The sequence below is a fragment of the Pinus tabuliformis genome, chromosome 5_2 (genome assembly GCF_031772625.1).
Source record: "Pinus tabuliformis cultivar Carrire ecotype Pingquan chromosome 5_2, CPIR1, whole genome shotgun sequence".
Taxonomy (NCBI): domain Eukaryota; kingdom Viridiplantae; phylum Streptophyta; class Pinopsida; order Pinales; family Pinaceae; genus Pinus; species Pinus tabuliformis.
Window position 1 is genome coordinate 1,112,658,479 of NC_142306.1, and position 18,789 is coordinate 1,112,677,267.

Here is an 18,789-nt window from a genome sequence, read left to right on the forward strand (position 1 = left end):
AGCTCATTAGCATGTTTTAAAAAATAACAAAAATCACTACTATTTGCTACAAGGGACTTCCAGAATATTTTAGATTTGTGAATAAGCAAACTAATCCAAGTAGCTCAATGGTTACTATGACCTTTGAATGTTGTTCCAGTGATGAAATCATGCTTGTGATCTTGCAAAAGAACTCACTTAGATTTGACCTCTTTCTTTAAGCATGTGACATGAAAGATTAGATGAATTTTAGATTGGCTTGAAAGTTCCAATTTGAAATACAACAACGCAACATTTAAGGACCTTACAAGGGGTGTAAAAGTCTGGAGTAGGCTTCTGTTAGTGGTTGTATTTCAGGGAGTTTTACTTGTAAGTATGCAGTTGAAGGAACAATTGCTACCCTTCTTCAAATTGGTGTTGGGAATGTTGTTGATTAGTTTATTGGTTCATCTTATTCTGAGCCATTACTAGATTATACTTGAGAGTGGGATGACTGTTAGGTCAAGTTGTGATGGTTTTGGCAATGTCTTGCACCATAGAAACTTTAGTAAGTAGGACAATGTTGATGGAGGTTTCAAGCCATAAGAAAACTCAAATGGAATTGTTTTGGTGGCACCATGATAGGTTGTATTGCACCACCATTCTACTATGGGTAAATCCTCAACTCATTGGGATTGTCATTCTGACATAAAGAACTTCAACCATGCTTCCGAATACTTGCTGATAGCTTTAGTCTGGGGGTGATAGGGAGTGTTAAGGCTTAATTGAGTTGCAAACAACTCTAAGTAAGTATGCAGTTGAAGGAGCAATTGCTACCCTTCTTCAAATTGGAGTTGGGAATGTTGTTGATTAGTTTATTGGTTCATGTTATTCTGAGCCATTACTAGATTATACCTGAGAGTGGGATGATTGTTAGGTCAAGTTGTGATGGTTTTGGCAATGTCTTGCACCATAGAAACTTTAGTAAGTAGGACAATGTTGATGGAGGTTTCAAGCCATAAGAAAACTCAAATGGAGTTGTTTTGGTGGTACCATGATAGGTTGTATTGCACGACCATTCTACTATGGGTAAACCCTTAACTCATTGGGATTGTCATTCTGACGTAAAGAACTTCAACCATGCTTCCGAATACTTGTTGATAGCTTTAGGTTGGGGGTGATAGGGGCTTAATTGAGTTGCAAACAACTCTAGGAAAATATTGGTAGTGGAAGTGGGGTCATGGTTGCTGAAAATTGTAACTAAGATTGGTCGTTAGTATGATGTAATGGTGATCACAACATTGCTTATTCTTTATAAAGAAAGAAAAATAAATTATATTTTGTTTTTGGAGTATGTGTTTCATACTCAAGTTTGAGTCAAAATCATGTTCTTCGTTCTTTTAGATCTTCTAGTATTTTCTAGGATAATGAATAATATTGGTCATGTGTCATAGTCCCATTTGGACTCATTGTAATGAAGACAAACTTTTATTTTGTTAAGAAAAAGTCATGGATAAACCCAAGACCAAGTCGGCCCAAGGAGCAGATCAAGTCAGTGTAAAGAGAGGGAATTCGACCCTCAAGAAAGTCTATATAAAGGAGTGGAGCTCGACTCATTTGGACGCACATCTCATACAAGTTCAATATGCAATAGAAAAGAAAAGAGAGAGGAGCTGGAGGACGAAGAAGAAGAACATACGTCGAAGTTTTCCAAAGATTCTCTTTTCTTGTCTCGCTAGGGTTTGTGAAGGTGCTAGTTGTAGGAGGTTGAAGTTCTGAAGCAATTGTAGGAGGCCAAAATTGCAGGGCCAAAATTTTGAAGCAGTTGCAGGAGGTCGATGTTGCAGCATCAAGAAGCAGTGTTGAAGTTCTGGAAGTTGCCTTGAAGAAGATATTCCTAGGGCTGACTTGGGGCTTGGAGGGTTTGTTGGCTTTGGTCTTTGGGTCTTGGAAGTCTCTTGGTAAGCAAATTCTAAAGAAGAGGAGAAGCATTTTATGGGTTTTCCGCTTGGAGGGGTTTTTCCCTGGCTTGGAGCCTATATTTTGTGTACTTTGTCTCTTTGTGATTTTCATTGCTTTGGTAATTTCTTGATGAACAGAATTAAGGAAGTAATAAAAGACCAACTAACAACACAATTAATTATCAAGATAAGGAAAATAAGTTATAATCTACAAGTCTCCAGATTTTCCAACATGGTATCAGAGCTTAAGGTTCAAGAAGGGGATTGAAGATCATAGTTTAGTTGGCACCATAACAAAGGGTATGAAGAAGGGTTTTAAGGTTCTTAGAAATCCCGCTACATCCATCAAGTATTGTTTGTTTAAGATCATCTCCATCTCCCAAAAGAAGTAGATGGAATTTTGTTCTTCACTCTATTTGGCACTTTGAAAGACGAATGTATGGGTTATTGACAATGGTGCCTCTAAACATATGACGAGAGAATGTCATCAAATCCAAACCCTATCAAAGGGCAACTTATCTCATTAAATCGAACTTGGAGACAATAAGATCTATCTGGTAAAATAAAGTTGAGCCACATTGTTGGAGCTCGAGTTTGGTGGAAGCATCCACCTCAACAATATCTTATATGTTCTAGGTTTAAAGAAAAACTTACTTTCTTTTTCTTGTCTAGAGGATAAGGGTGATAGAGTTGCTTTTGTTGATGGCAAGGTTTTGGTTTGGGGTAAGGGCTCAAGTATTGATGATGCTAGGGTAATTGGGATTCGTGTGGGGACATTATACAAACTATATACACCTTTGGACCAGGCCTTAGTTCCCTTGGTATGAGTCCTTCTGAACTATGGAATAGAAGTTATGGACTCCTTCATTATAATATTTTTCCATCTCTAAGTCAAATGGTCAATGGCATCCCTGAATTGAAGGAAGAACATGAAGGGACCTGCAAGGGATGTGGTCTAGGCAAGAACGTAAAGAAGCCATTTGAAAGTAGTGACACTAAATCCAAAGAAATTCTAGATCTCATACACTTGGATGTATGTGGACCTATTTCAATTAAGCCTCTTGGTGGATATCAATATTATGTAATCGTTATTGATGATTACTTAAGAAAGACTTGGTTATACGTTCTCAAGAGCAAGGATGAGGTATTCGAAAAGTTTCAATAGTTCAAGAATGAAATAGAAAACCTAATCGAGAGAAAGATCAAAACTTCGAGGTCAAACAATGGTGGGGAATACACGTCCAAGGAATTGATGGCTTTCTGCAAGGAAGCAGGAATTAAGAGGGAGCACATTGTTCCTTATAATCTTGAGTAGAATGGTGTGGTAGAAAGGAAGAACATAACTACTGAGGAATGTGTTAGGGCTATGTTACATGATCAATATCTCCCTCAATTCCTACGAGGAGAGGCATGCAAGAAAACTATCTACTTGCATAATCGAAGTCCTCACCGAATTCTCAATAATATGACTCTAGAAGAAGCATTTACAGGAAAGAAGCAAAGTATGGATCATCTTGAGATATTTTAGACTCTTATGTATATTCATATACCCAAGGACAAGAGAAAGAATCTAGATCCTACCAAGTTTGAAGGGCATCTTTGTGGGATATATTGCTTCATATAAAGCATATAGAATCTATATATTAAGGAGGGCCGTCGAATTGAAGCAAGCAGGGATGTTATCTTTGATTAAAGCATAACTTACACGAAATTGAAGGATGCTCCAGTGGACTTTGATGAAGAAGAGATACCTATGTTTGAAGATATCTCGAGGAACAATAATGGTCAATATCCTACACCTACTAAAGAATATGTTGAAGGTGGTAGTGAGCCTATACAACAAGTGATTGTTTCAAAAAATCATAAGAGGCCTACTTGGTTGAGAACAACTCTACAAGAAGCAGAAGGACATACAACATTTGGGACCGTCAGGGAAAGTAAAAGACCTAAGAGGTATTCTAGATATGCCGCATACATGGAAAAGCTCATTGAAGCTAAACCTTCCTGTTATGAAGATGCAACTAAACATCACGAGTGGAGGAATGCTGTGCAGGAAGAATACTAGTCCATAATGAAGAACGATGTATGGGAAATTTTCCCTAGGCCAAGTGACAAGTCTCTAGTCACTTCAAAATGGTTTTATAATATAAAGCACGCTGTAGATGGGAGCATCAAAAAATACAAAGCAATGTTTGTAGCAACGGGCTTCTTGCAGAAGGAAGGAATTGATTGCGAAGAAACCTTCGCTCCCACAGCTAGGTATTCAACAATAAGATCGTTGGTTTCGTTGGCTGCTATTATGGGATGGAGCATCCATAAAATCGATGTCAAGACAATTTTCCTGAATGGGACCATTGATGAGGAGGTTTACATTGAGCAACCTCAAGGATTTGAAATAAATCAGAGAGAGACTCATGTTTGTAGATCGAAGCTAGCTCTATATGGCTTAAAGCAAGCACCTACAGCTTGGTATCCAAGAATCGATGCATACTTATTGATACTTGGTTTTACCAAGAGTACTATAGATCCTAACCTATATATATATCAGGGTGGTACAGGGTGAACTAGCTATCATACTCTTGTATGTGTATCATCTACTAGTCATAGGTGTAGAGCATCAGATTTAGGAATGCCAAAAGAAGTTAGCAACTGAGTTCGATATGAAGGATCTTGGGATTATGCATTATTACTTGGAACTCAAAGTATGAGAGAAGCCAAGAGAGATATACCTTGGTTAAGGTAAGTATGAGATCAAGATACTTCAAAAGTTTGACATGATGGATTACAAGTTTATGATGACTCCTATGATTACCAATTTAAAGAAGTTGAGGAGTTCAGAATCTAGTCCGGTGGTTCCTTCTTGCTATATACAATTGATTGGGTCCTTGATGTATCTGGTTAACGCAAGACTAGGCATTTCTTTTGTAGTGAATGTACTAAGTCAATTTCAAATGGAGCCAAAATACAATCACTGGATTGCAGCCATACATATCCTAAGATATTTGTGTGGGACTATATATTACTGCCTCTGGTACACTGGTAATGAAATCCAACTCATGGGATATGCAGATTCAGGTTGGGGTGGTAGCGAGAAAGACGGAAGAAACACAATAGGTGGGCGCTTTAGCTTAGGATCTTCCATGGTCTCCTGGATGAGCAAAAAGCAAGATACAATTGCTTTGATTAGTGATGAAGCTGTATATGTTGCTGCAAGCAAGGACTATTAGGAAGAAGTTTGACTCAGGAAGTTGTTATCAACTTTGTTTGAAGGACCACTTAACCATACATGGATACATTGTGATAATGAGAGTTGCATAAGACGGAGGAAAGACCCAGTGTTTCATGCTAAGACGAAGCATATAAACAACAAGTACCACTACATCAGAAGCTTGGTACGAGATGGGGTCGTGGAGCTGCACTATCTACCTACAGATGAACATGTAGTAGATATACTGACTAAAGTGTTACCAAACTAGAAGCTTGAGTACCTAGCAAGCTTGGCTTGGTGGATATCCTGTCCCTTATTGAGAGGGAGTGGTATCCGATTGTTCTTGTCTAGGTCAGACACTAGACTAGGACTAACAACCATAAGCAGGCCATAAAGAAAGATTAGATTCTAGAGGTTATGATAAGTATCTAGATTGGAACTTCTTATGAATTGTAGAATCTAGGGAAAGAAGTTGTTGACCAATGCTCTTTCAGGATGAGGTAGGGCATCCAAGATAAGAGTAGTCAAAGAGGACTGATATTCTTTGAGGATCCAAGTTTGGGAATCCATGATAAGAATATTCCTAAAAGGGCATACCTTGTAGACATCCGGATGGGGTATTTACCTTGAGAGGTAGTGTGGCAACTCATTTAAAGTCTCCTAGCATAATGCTCATAATTAAAGATGAGCTTGCCCAGTTAAGGCCTTTAGGGATAATGCTAGTTATGATAAAGATTCTTAACAAAATATGGCTTATCAAGCTGACTCTTCTTATGAGAATGCTTTAAGATTGAGATTCCTTGTACCATGAATACCTTCGTAGTTAAGAGGGATTGTTGAAAATTGTAACTAGATTTGTTATTCATTATGATGTAACCGTAATCAAGACGTTGTATATTCTTTATAAAGAAAGAAAAATAAATTATATTTTATTTTTGGAGTATGTGTTTCATACTCAAGCTTGATTCAAAAGTACGTTCTTTGTGCTTTTAGGTCTTTTAAGTCTTCCTAGGATAAGGAATAATATTGGTCATGTGTCATAGTCCCATTTGGATTCACTGTAATGAAGAAAAATATTTATTTTGTCAAGAAAAACCATAGATAAACCTAGGACCAAGTCGACCCAAAGACCTGATCAAGTCGACCTAACGAGAGGGAATTAGACTCTTAAAGGCTATATGAAGGAGATGAGCTCCACTCATTTGGACACACATATCACACAATTTTGATCTGCACCAAGGAAGAAGAGAGAGAGGAGATGGCGGACAAAGAAGAAGAGAAGAAGTCGAAGTTTGCCAAAGATTCTCTTTCCTTGTGTCGCTAGGGTTTGTGAAGCTACTTGTTGCAGGAGGTCGAAGTTCTAAAGCATTTTCAAGAGGTTTAATTTGTAGGATCAAAGAAGCAGTAACGAAATTCTGGAAGCTACCTTGAAGAATATCTTGTTGGGGGTTGACTTGGGGCTTGGAGGTTTTCTTTGCTTTGGTATTTGGGACTTGGAAGCCTCTTTGCAAGTAGATTCTAAACAAGAAGAGGAGCATTTTTTGGGTTTTCCATTTGGAGGGGTTTTGCCCTGGCTTGGAGGCTATATCTTGTGTACACTGTGTCTTTGTGATCTTCATTGTTTTGGTAATTTCACGACGAACAAAATTAAAGAAGTAATGAAAGACCAAATAACAACACAAGTATTGGATTTGAGGAATTTGTGGTTCATTTCTTTCAAGTTGAATATCGGAGTATCCACAGTAATAATCGTACTTGTCAACGTTTCAAATCCCAATAGGGAAAGACCAAATAACAACACAAGTAATTATCAAGATATGGAAAATAAGTTATAATCTACAGGTCTCTAGATTTTCCAACAATGGTTCATCACAAAATATTGCAACATACCATGGAGATTAAAGATATTATTGATGGAAACTTGAGTAATCATGGAGGCTTTAAAGGGGTGTTTTAGAGCACAAAATTAGCATATTTGGAAAAGGAGATTAATGGCCACCATGGTGATGGATCTATTACTAGATTTGGCTAAACCCCACATTGAAGTCCATAGAAATATTAGTCCATACAATAGTTGAATGGGTAAAGGTTGTAGTTCCCATCTTGCATGAATACTACCTCAATGTATTTATGGGTGGTGTCACAATTCAAGACAAAGGTCTCAAGGAAGTTTGGTGGAGTGAGTATTCAAGTTGTATAAATAACACTTGTTCAAATCCTAAAAACACTGGTTTATAGTTTCATTCTAATTGAAAGCATTATTTTTAAAGTAAAGCTATAAGGGGAAGTGTAATCTTACAATAGTTTTTAACAAATTGTTTATACTAACCAATGAGACAAATAAAATATCTTAAACTTTTAAGATTTTTGGGATATGGGAAATGTTGCCTTGCTTTAATTTTCATTGGATCCACATGTACATGATCATTACTAATAATATGGCCCAAATGTTCCACAATAGAGACACTAGAAGAAAATTTGGACATCTTGATCAAGTGTTGATGATTTACAAGCAGTTGTAAGACTTCATCCACATGGATGACATGCTTGTGGCATGTTTAGTTGTAAATCAAGATGTAAACAAAAAGGAAGAGGACAAAGTGAAGGAGACAGGATTGAAAGTTTTTGTTCATGATATTTTGGAAGGTGGAGGGTGCATCGTAAAGATGAAAGGAAATCTACAGGACTTTTTAATTTCCTCCATGAGTGTGAAATGTAGTTTTGGGAATATCAACCTCCATGTGAATTTGGCGATATCGTGTACATAATTGAAGTTTAGTAAAAATTTGAGCATTTTTTAAGCTCATGTAGAATGTCATTAATGATGAGAATACAAACCTTGAATATTATTTTGTTGAGATTTGTAAGGCGAGGAAACATGTGCCAGCTGCCTTCCTTCTTGAGGACCATGACAATGGATGGTGAATAAGAACTGGAACTAGGGAAGATGACATGAGTGGCTGGAAAATCCTAAACTATCTTTTTAACTTCATTCTTTTGAGAAAATGGATAGTGATAAGGGCATACATTGGGAAGGAGCCAACTTGGTATGAGTGGATTACAGTGATCATGCTCACCTCTCGAGAGTAGTATGCCTTGGGGAATTTCAAGGGTGTATTGATGTTTACCCAAGATTAATTGCATTTCAATATGGATGGGTTGAAAAGGTATCTCAAAGGCCTGAATGGCATGGAATTTGGTTTACAGTTCTTGATGCACTCTTTAAAGAAGTGTTTCTATATGGTGGGAGTTGTTGGTCTTTAGAGGAATTGTTGTGTTTCCTATGAAACTATAGTGATGTGATTTCTATTAGAAACATGTATAAATCACAAAAGTCCATGATAATGGGAGCTAATGTACCTAACCATTCAACAAGCAAAATAATGTCGCAACTAGCAAACGTGGCTTTTCAAGGGATACTCACTCATTCGAGGTCACCCATCCTCACAATTACTGCCACATTTCATGGAACTTCCATTAACAATCGTGGTTTGAAAGTTGTTCCCAACATGGATAGAATAGTATTGGGCTACATGTTAGTGAAGGAGAGAGGATTGAAACTTTTTGTTCATGAGATTTTGGAAGGTGGAGGGTGCATCGTAAAGATGAAAGGAAATCTACAAGACTTTGTAGTTTCCTCCATGAGTGTGAAATGCAATTTTGGGAATATCTACCTCCATGTGAATTCGGCGATATTGTGTACATAATTGAAGTTTTGTGAAAATTTGAGCATTTTTAAGCTCATGTAGAACATCATTAATGATGAGAATACAAGCCTTGAATATTATTTTGTTGAGAATTGTAAGGCGAGGAAACATGTGCTAGGTGCCTTCCTTCTTGAGGACCATGACAATGGATGGTGAATAAGAATTGGAACTAGGGAAGATGACATGAGTGGTTGGAAAATCCTAAACTATCTTTTTAATTTCATTCTTTTGAGACAATGGATAGTGATAAGGGCATACATTGGGAAGGAGCCAACTTGGTATGAGTGGATTACAATGATCATGCTCATCTTGGAAGAGTAGTATGCCTTGGGGAATTTCAAGGGTGTATTGATGTTTACCCAAGATTAATTGTATTTCAATTGGATGGGTTGAAAAGGTATCTCAAAGGCTTGAAGGGCTTGGAATTTGGTTTACAGTTCTTGATGCACTTTTTACAGAAGTGTTTCTATATGGTGGGAGTTGATGGTCTTTAGAGGACTTGTTGTGTTTCCTCTGGAACTATAGTGATGTGATTTCTATTAGAAACATGTATAAATCACAAAAGTCTATGGTAATGGGAGCTAATGTCCCTAACCATTCAACAAGCAAAACAATGTCACAACTAGCAAACATGTGGCTTTTCAAGGAATACTCACCCATTCTACGTCACACATCCTCACAATTACTGCCACGTTTCATGGAACTTCCATTAACAATCGCGTTTTGAAAGTTGTTCCCAACATAGATAGAATAGTCTTGGGCTACATTTTAGTGAATAAAATTGTGGGTGCTGCCACTATCAATTGAGATAGTTTATTTCCAATGTTTGATGCAACCAATTCATTTGAGGGTTCAGGGAACCAAAATACCAATCATGACATGTAGGGAGATCTATGGTTCAACATCTCGAGGAGTTATACTGCCTCTTTGATAAAAGTTTGGACATAATTCTCAAATTCTCAATACTATAGTGCCTATAGGAATTTTAAGCACTAGTAGCAAGAAGCAAGGTTTTCAGTGATAAAATACACAAATCAGCAATATAACTATTTATGTGGATTGGTACTTGGTGTAAGTTTCAAGGGTGTTGAGGACAAAGGCAGCCTAGGCGATATATCTCTATGATATATGTGCGAGGTCCAATAGTAGTATTCAGTCAAATTTCACACAACACTAACTAATAAGGCTTGATCATACATGTAGATGTAATACCTGATTACCTAAGTACTATAGTAATCTTCTAAAGCGTTTTTATCAATGCCACTGTGCCACTATAGAAGCAAGACGAGCAAGATGTTGATTTAAATCTAGTTTTACGTCACCTAAGGGACTTCTAATATATCCTAGCGTATGCAAAATTGAAATTTTTCAGGTAGAGGTTATCTAATGTGGTACTATGAAGGGTGCCAATAGGGGCTACAAGTGTGTTGAACCACGCGAAATCATTTATATTTCCTATGCATATTCTTCTCTCTACTCTAATTTAATTGTAGAATGATAGATCATCGTGTTAATTATAGACATAAGGATATGTATCTATCTTGAAAAATTCTTTGAATATGGGCTTAGGAAAGTGTTTTGATACTAATGGTGTTCTTTATCAGTATTGATACTCATTATGGTGTTCTTTATTAGTATTGATACTAGTTATGGTGTTCTTTATTAGTAAATTGGAAAATGTAGAGCAAAAATAATGGATTTGAACTTGATTTATTGCAGAATGACAGATAGTAACTACAATAGCCATGTCAAGAGCTAGAATATTGCAAAATATTGTACCTATATAGGTGACATCAATGTTAACTTGCCTTTCTAGGTGCAACCTCCAATTGATTTAGAGCTCTCATTACAATATACTTCTCAAGACATCTTATTACATTACCTCTATATATTTCTATCCACCTCCTAGAGATATCTTAGAGAAGGAACCTTCGTGTTGGTAGAGGCTTCAAGTAAGCCTTCTTACAATTATATTGATCCCACTACTAAATAGGTCTTAATTACTAGAAATTGCCTCCATTCATGACAAGCTATGTAACGACTTAAGTGGTTAGGGTTAGATGTTAACATAAATTGTTATGCTCTCCCCTCAAAATCAAATCACTTATAACATGTTTTATATTTCTCAAAATCAAATCACTTATGACATGCTTTATATTTGTGGATAGTTCCTTGTGAGCCAACCATTTGCGTTGACAGGTAGCAACAATTTAAGCCCTACCTGAAAGATTAAGCGCAGAAGGAATAGATATTCCAAGTAAAAAATAATTTTTTTGCCCATTTAAATGAAGTTTAAAGACTACAAATATCCATAAGAAACATTCAAAACACGTGTCCAACTATTGCAATATCCATTCAAATCAGGAGTTCGTTGTTACTAAGGTAATATAAGGGATTATTATATATATTTTCCCCAAACAAATTATGATCATTCATATTTAGTGAGCACTCTAAAGAGAAGATTAGAAATTATTAATGGGAAATTTCTAAAGTATCGAAGACAAGCGAAAAAGTAGACATAAAGAAAGTTAAAGCTAAACTTTTGATTAACATAAACAAAAACATTAAATACAATTAAAACATTAGTAAACTCATTGTCCACATTAAAAAATAGTAATGGCACAAGAATGGCCAAAAATACATTAAAAAGAAAGAGAAAGGCCAGGCCTTGGATAACGCCATCAACCACCTGAAAAGGAAGGAAGATAAGTATCAATAACATTGAAAGCTAAACAGAAGTGGCCAAACAAAGTGCTAAAAGTAAATATACATAAATTCTCAATCAAATGAAAAACTAGTAATTTCTCAATAACAATGCGTTAGCTGTAGAATGAGAATACAGGCCACTGAAGGGATATTCGGTAACATATATAGTTAGCGTTTAAGAGTGGTGCGTTCCAGTGATGTGGTGGGATATGAAAAAGGAATCGTGCTTATATTAAATTTTAAAAGTGGAGAGAAAATTGTTATTTCTAAAGATTTGAGTCTTTTTAGAGCGGCAGTAAAATTATTATAATGGGATAAAATTTTATTATAATTTAACAATTAAATGGTAATAGAAAGTTTGGTTAATTATCATTTGTGAATGTGAGTTTTGTTATTGATTAGATTAACTAGACTGGTAAGGTTTTAATAATTTGCTTGAATTGGCACATACAAGGTAGAGTAATAGGATCAATTTTTATTATAATTTAATAATTAAATGGTAATAGAGAGTTTTTTTAATTATCATTTGTGAATTTGAGTTTTGTTATCGATTAGATTAACTAGGTTGATAAGGTCTTAACAATTTGCTTGAATTGGCACAGACAAGGTAGAGTTCCACTGTGACCTCGTCCCAAGTCTTTAGTGTTTCTGCCTAATTGCTTCATAAAAGGGTAAAGGGAGCAGTCCCACTTAATACCCCAACCAACTCCAAATAAGGCTATTTATTTAATGAAGTCAAAATGAGGTGGTAGTGTTTGTCTAGCTATTTTTGTGTATGATTATGTAGTAGAAAACTAAACAACAAATTAAATGATACTGAATATTCGAATTTAATATACAATAAAATTCCTAATTTTCAGTTTGGGACTATTGGTTAAGGACTCATGCACCAAAATAGCGTGATGTTCCTGTTATATCAGACTGTCAAATCTACTTAAAGTGACATGGACAACAACCTATTTGGTCGAATTTAGCCACTAAATTGGTGCCAAAGTACTCTTAGATCGCAGATTTAAGGGTGGAGAAGGGTGGAGATGTTAAATGAGTCTCTAAAATCCATATGACAACTTGTTAAAGCAGAAAAAGTCAATTTCCAACAGGCTGGAAGTTTTTTTTCTAAATATTCAGAATATATCCCTCTAGGTAAAGTAAAAGGAAATTTTCCAAATGTAATATATATTTTATTTATGGCCGGAAAATTAAATATTTGACTCCAGAAGTGTAAAATCAACAAGTACAAATTAACAGAGTCAGTAGATAAGACTTTAGAAAAGTACTTTATTGTTTGGGAGAAGTCTTGGATCTTTGGTGCAGATTTTGGAAGTTACATGAGTTTCAGATTTGCAACCAATTTAACTAGATACAAGTGTAAGATATACTCAATAAAACAAAGTATCTATTCTTGGTTTAGATCTAGACTTTAGAAAAATACTTTATTGTTTGGGAGAAGTCTTGGATCTTTCGTGCAGATTTTGGAAGGTACATTAGTTTCAGATTTGCAATCAATTTAAATAGATACAAGTGTAAGATATACCCCAAAAGGTATATCAGTTTCAGATTTTCAATCAATTTAACTAGATACAAGTGTAAGATATACCCAATAAAACAACGTATCTATTCTTGGTATAGATCTAACAATGCAATTACTTTCAACTTCTCCAAGGTGAGATTTACATTAAAGATCAAATATATAAAACCAATTATTTAATGCTAGTATAATGAAGGAAAAAAATTGAAGGCTTTTAAAATTTAGTGGTTGTTGGAAATAATAACTTGTACCAAGCAATGTTTACCTCACTTTTACAAGGATGTGAAACATGTGCATTCTTTTATTGATCTTGGAATTAATCAGGGAAAAGTGGTTTGGTCTTTTAGAGAGGTGTCCCCCTTGTGACTTAATAAAATTATCCACTAGGATTCATACCTTGAAATAGCATTCTTTGGCCTTTCGATTAAGTGAGAGATGGTATGCAAACCTCCTCCCAAATGAAGCTCCCTTGCAGAATGGTTCAAATGCTCGAAGCAACAATTCTGTAAAACAAATAGATGAAAGTGGGGTTTCCCCTAGTTTGTCTTCTCCACATGACTAATATCCCCTTGGTGTCTCAACTAGATAGTCTCTAAGTATTATTGATGGCACTTATAAGACAACAAATTCTACTATAAGAGGGAAAATAATCTTTTGTAAAACATTTTTAATGGCTAGTTGGATGACTAAAATAATATTTTTACCAGTCATCCATAAGTTGGAGAGTTAGCATTTTTCATAAAATATTACATTACTTTTTTGTTCTCACTAAGGTGTTGATTTAGCATCACAATGCACAAGTAAGTCCAAGGTTCTCTTTGTTAATTATCCAGATTGGTCAAAGATGAAGAATAATAGGGTTAGTTGCTCAACCTCCCACTCCTGGGTCTTTGAAGAAGCTTGACTTGCTCTTTGGAGAGTTTGACTTGACTAGGAGAATTCCACATGGTTATTTGAAAGAATATTTTCTTTTTAACGACTACTTTCTTGGTCCATGAAGCTCCCAATGGCTAGTTGGGCTGCACAACTACTGGTTGACTTCTCCAATGCCTAGTTCAATTGGAGTTTCTTTGACTTACTAAGTCAACTTGACCAGGTTTCCTATGAATCTTTAATGACCTAGACCTTCTGACAATTTTGAGACCATAGTATTTTGAAACTTGCACTATATGTACTCTTATCTCCCATAATCTTTCTATCCATCCTTGTCTTAGCCATGTCATTTGCCCACTGTATTGGTTCTATAATGTCATAAGGAATTTTAGAAATATAACTCTTGGATATTGTCCCTCTTGTTCTATTCATAATTTATGACATAGTGCATACATCATACTCTTATCTCCCATAATCTCTCTATCCATCCTTGTCTTAGCCATGTCATTTGCCCACTGTATTGGTTCTATAATGTCATAAGGAATTTTAGAAATATAACTCTTGGATATTGTCCCTCTTGTTCTATTCATAATTTATGACATAATGCATACATCAATTTGCCCAACATTGACCTCGTTTTGCCATCTAGATACTTTTTTGACATGTTGACAAAGTTTGACCAAGAAGTAACTAGTCACTACCGTCTTTGTTTGGAAATATTCAATGTGGCATGGACTCCTATCATCAATCTGAACAAATTGAAGCCATGTTGAATTTTTTACCATTGGGACCACTATTGGGACCACTTTTCATTGGGAAATGTGAACTCCCTTGGGAATTGTAGAAGTTGTAAAAATGACACTGGCATGCATGAGAGTTGTCTAAGAGATAATGCACCAAAGCCAAGGCCGACTGTAGACTCTAACCATTTGGTAAGACATAAGTGCAACTTAACATGGGCGAGCTTGGCTCATACACTAGTGATCAGCATTGTAAAAATAGGCATCCATAAAACCATGAGTCCTCAAGTAGGTTTACCTATGGCACTCCAATACTATGTAGTAGGAAATGACCCAAAATGAACCAAGGGATCAACCATGATCCAAACAAGACAACAAGCTACAGACAATAAAATCAAGAGACATGCTTAATATACCAAATACAAAGCCCCAGATGGTTATTACAATGCTTTTTGACTTGTGACCTTGGGCTTACATTGGTGGTGATAAATTTTGCAAAAGTTTTAAGTCCATTTATTATTATTATTATTATTTATAGTAGAGGAACCATTCCAACTACTACTACTATACCTCTAGGTGCTTACATGACCCTTGATTAGACACAGGTAAATCCAAGAGATTTGAACCTTGAACCTCTTGATACGTAACACTTCATTTTCAGGAGGATCCCCAATTGAATTTCTTCATGGGGGATAATAAATTCATTTATTATTATTAGAGGATAAATAATGTTATTTGAAATTATTGGCTTATGTTTTCAAAGAGTAGATTTTTTGTTATTGTTAACTATTTTTAGTTCTTATATAATTGCTTATTTTTTTACATTTTTCTTTCTTAATCAATTAAAAATAATTTTAGATTTTACTCCAAAATTAAAACAAAATTTTAATTAAAATAATATATAAAAAAAATAACATCCTTTAAAATTACTATGAAGAATAAACACGTTTTAAATTACTTTTATATAATTCTTATTTTATTTTTTATGAAAAAATTTAATTTTAATTTTAAAACATAAATAATGATACAGAGGTGTAATAAACCCAAAGGGCAGAAATAAGATTCCCATAATAGAATGAGACAGGAAAGTTGGACTTTTAAAGGGATTTAATTTTAATAAACATTAACCATTATCATTGATAAAATAAAATAATAATTTATTTAACGGAAAACCAAGGAATGGAATGGAGAGATAGTCTCTGATCAATTTTCATACAGACGAAGATAATGAAAAAACTCTTAATTTAAAAAATGTGGTGCAGTCTACCCATAAATACCGAATGATTAACAAGCTTTTATTATTATACTCCTGCAGTCTTTAAAGCTGGAGATTGCAAATATGGAAGAAACCATCAGGCTTCTTGAATCAACACAAAGGTAATGCAACATGCATAGCCTATCTGTGTAATCGAATTGACTATTTTATATATCATCAATCTCATATTCAGGAATTTTATCATATTTTCTTCCTATTACTTGTAGAAAGATGTTGGGGGAGGGTCTGGCATCATGTTCAGTGAAGGAATTAAATAATTTGGAAAGCCAAGCCGAACGGGGATTAAGCCATATTCGGTCACGAAGGGTACTTACATGATAACGTTTATGTAAATACCGTGTTATTTGTTTATTTCAAGGTTGCTATAATTGGTAAATTCCACGTTAACTTATGTGCTGTTGTATTTTTTGGTATATCAGATGGAAATTTTAAAGAATCAAATCGATCAACTTAAAAAAAAGGTAATATACATGCATTGCATGTCTTTCATAGAAAGTATTTGGAAAGGAATGATTATATTTTGTTAAGATAACGTGTTTCCATCATCAGGGAGAATAATTTGTGTTATGGATTCGGATATAATTGTTAGATTACAATTTAGTAGCTATTTACAACAAGCAATTTTATAATTTTTTATCTAGTTGTTTACTTCATTGATATTCCTTGTTGTCTTGGTTTGACTCATTGCATGTTAAATTTGTTAATATATATATATTTTGGTTTTTTTAATTCTAATGTTTGTAAATTGGTGGATTGGTGGAGGTTGAAATTTCAATTGTGAGGTGTATTTTAGGTTATGTTTTGTTGAACATTTTTTATAAAAGTCGATGCATTATCTGATATAAAACTAAAGGTTGAGAAGTTTTGGGAGATAAATGATGGAAGAGGAAGAATGAGAATTTTTTTTAGTGAATCATGAATTTTTAGAATTGGAAAATAATAATAAGAAAATGAAGTTAAAGAAAATGAGTGAAAACTAAAAGAAGAAAAAAAATGTAAAATTGGAAAAGGAAATGTGTTGTATAAAGAGGAGATTTTTGAAGAAAGTATAGTATTAGCATGACGGAGTAGAATATCTTTAAGAAGAAACATGTTGGTGTATACTTGAAGGGACATGATGTAATATCACTCCTAGTTTGCCATAGGGTTTTTAAACTTGTTATGTATGGTTGACTTTAAGATTTCAGGGTGCTTATAGAATCTTTTGATAGGGTAAGTCTAGGGCCAATTCAAGCAGGTTTTGTCCAAATATCAACAGCTAATTTCTTAAGGCATATGGATCTGTAGGAGCATCAAAGACTTCCTATTGCTTATTAAAGGATTCTCTTACTCTTATGTTAAAGAATCAAAATTAATTGACTTTGACAATGAAACAAAACCATTTGTTCAAGGATTAATTGAGAAAAAATGGATAAGAATGTTACATCAAAGTCATGGTGACACCTTCAAGATAAAAAATGCCGACAAACTAATAATAATTATGAAGACTTCAACTTGGAAATAATGAAAGCAAAATTAGATTCGGTGACAAAGACATGTGTAGTATCAAAGGAAACACAAGTATGTTTCCAAGAAGCATGGAAGGGATGATTGTTGTGATGGCCATTTAGCCTACATAGACATTAAATAGGTGACCAATGTGGTGCACTCCTCCAACTCCTATATTTCAATTGTTTATATTGTACAATTTCTACCATTTAAGAAAGGGAATATATATTGGGCTCTTCATGCAAAGTTTTTACTCAACCTTTATATCTCAATTATTTGCACTGTTCAATTTCTATGATCTAAGAAAGAGAAGATATATTAAGCACTTGATGCAAACTTTTTGCTCAACCTCCTACGTCACCATCTGGAATGTTATCTCAAAGCATTGGAAATATTTATGGAATTGAGGTTGTTTTTGATTAATCTCCAGTGGTTGTTGATGATTTGTATTAATAATAAGTGAAGATCATTTTGCTCGACTTGTTAAGGATACATGTCGTAGAGAATAAGAATATCATCCTATCTATGGGATATGTTGAGTTGGATATCTAACAAAGGTGTCCCCAATCTTCAACACACATTACACTTCTAATAGGGATGCTTTATTTTTCTCTCCTAATGTGATTGTTATAAGATCTTGTATGTGAATGAGCATGGTGCCAAAGTTGATAATTAAAAGATGCAATTGTGTGAGTTAACCAACTATGGATCTCTATGGTAATACCCTGCTTGGACAAAGTATTGCAATAAGGGAGGTATCAGCTAATCCTATGAAGAAGTGATCAATGCATCAACATTTGGAAGGGAACATAAGGGTTATAATGATATACATATATATGGGTGTGTACACTGGAAATAAATGATTTGTGGGGAAGACCTAAAAATTTGATGGTTCCAACCATTAGGTTAAGAATATTGATATAGTTTGAGGGGGTTGACGTAAGAATGCAATTTTGAGTCTAAGAAGGTCGACTTCATAAAATATGAATCATTAATGTTGTGAATAATGTCAACTTATTCAGGTATAAATGCTAATATTGAAGAGGATTGGAGCGCTGACATGTGAACTTGGAGAACCTAAATTTATGGCATAAGGAGATTGATCTTGAGGGGTATTGAGGCTTAATTGTCCCTTTAGAAGCCCAAATATCCTCATGTGGAAGATTTGGAGAGAAACTTAAGTGTCTTGATTGTTTTCTGATGGAAAAGTCGAAGTGTTGAAAGGCCTTTGGAAGATGTTATGAGTGAAAGACGTTTTTGATGAAGGTGCCCATTATTCGAGTAATTTAATATAAAATCATATTTGTTTAAAAGTTGTAACACTCCCTTCCACACCCTTCCAAG

General features: G+C 34.8%; 1 protein-coding gene across 1 annotated transcript in view; it reads left to right on the top strand.

The window, feature by feature from the left end:
- LOC149163121 (MADS-box protein SOC1-like) overlaps positions 1–18,789 on the top strand; it is a 168,993-nt gene that overhangs the window by 49,322 nt on the left and 100,882 nt on the right. Inside the window, exons 3-5 of the mRNA XM_089437543.1 lie at positions 15,997–16,058; positions 16,164–16,263; positions 16,377–16,418. Coding sequence (XP_089293669.1) covers positions 15,997–16,058; positions 16,164–16,263; positions 16,377–16,418 — 204 coding nt within the window. The remainder of the gene's footprint in view (positions 1–15,996; positions 16,059–16,163; positions 16,264–16,376; positions 16,419–18,789) is intronic.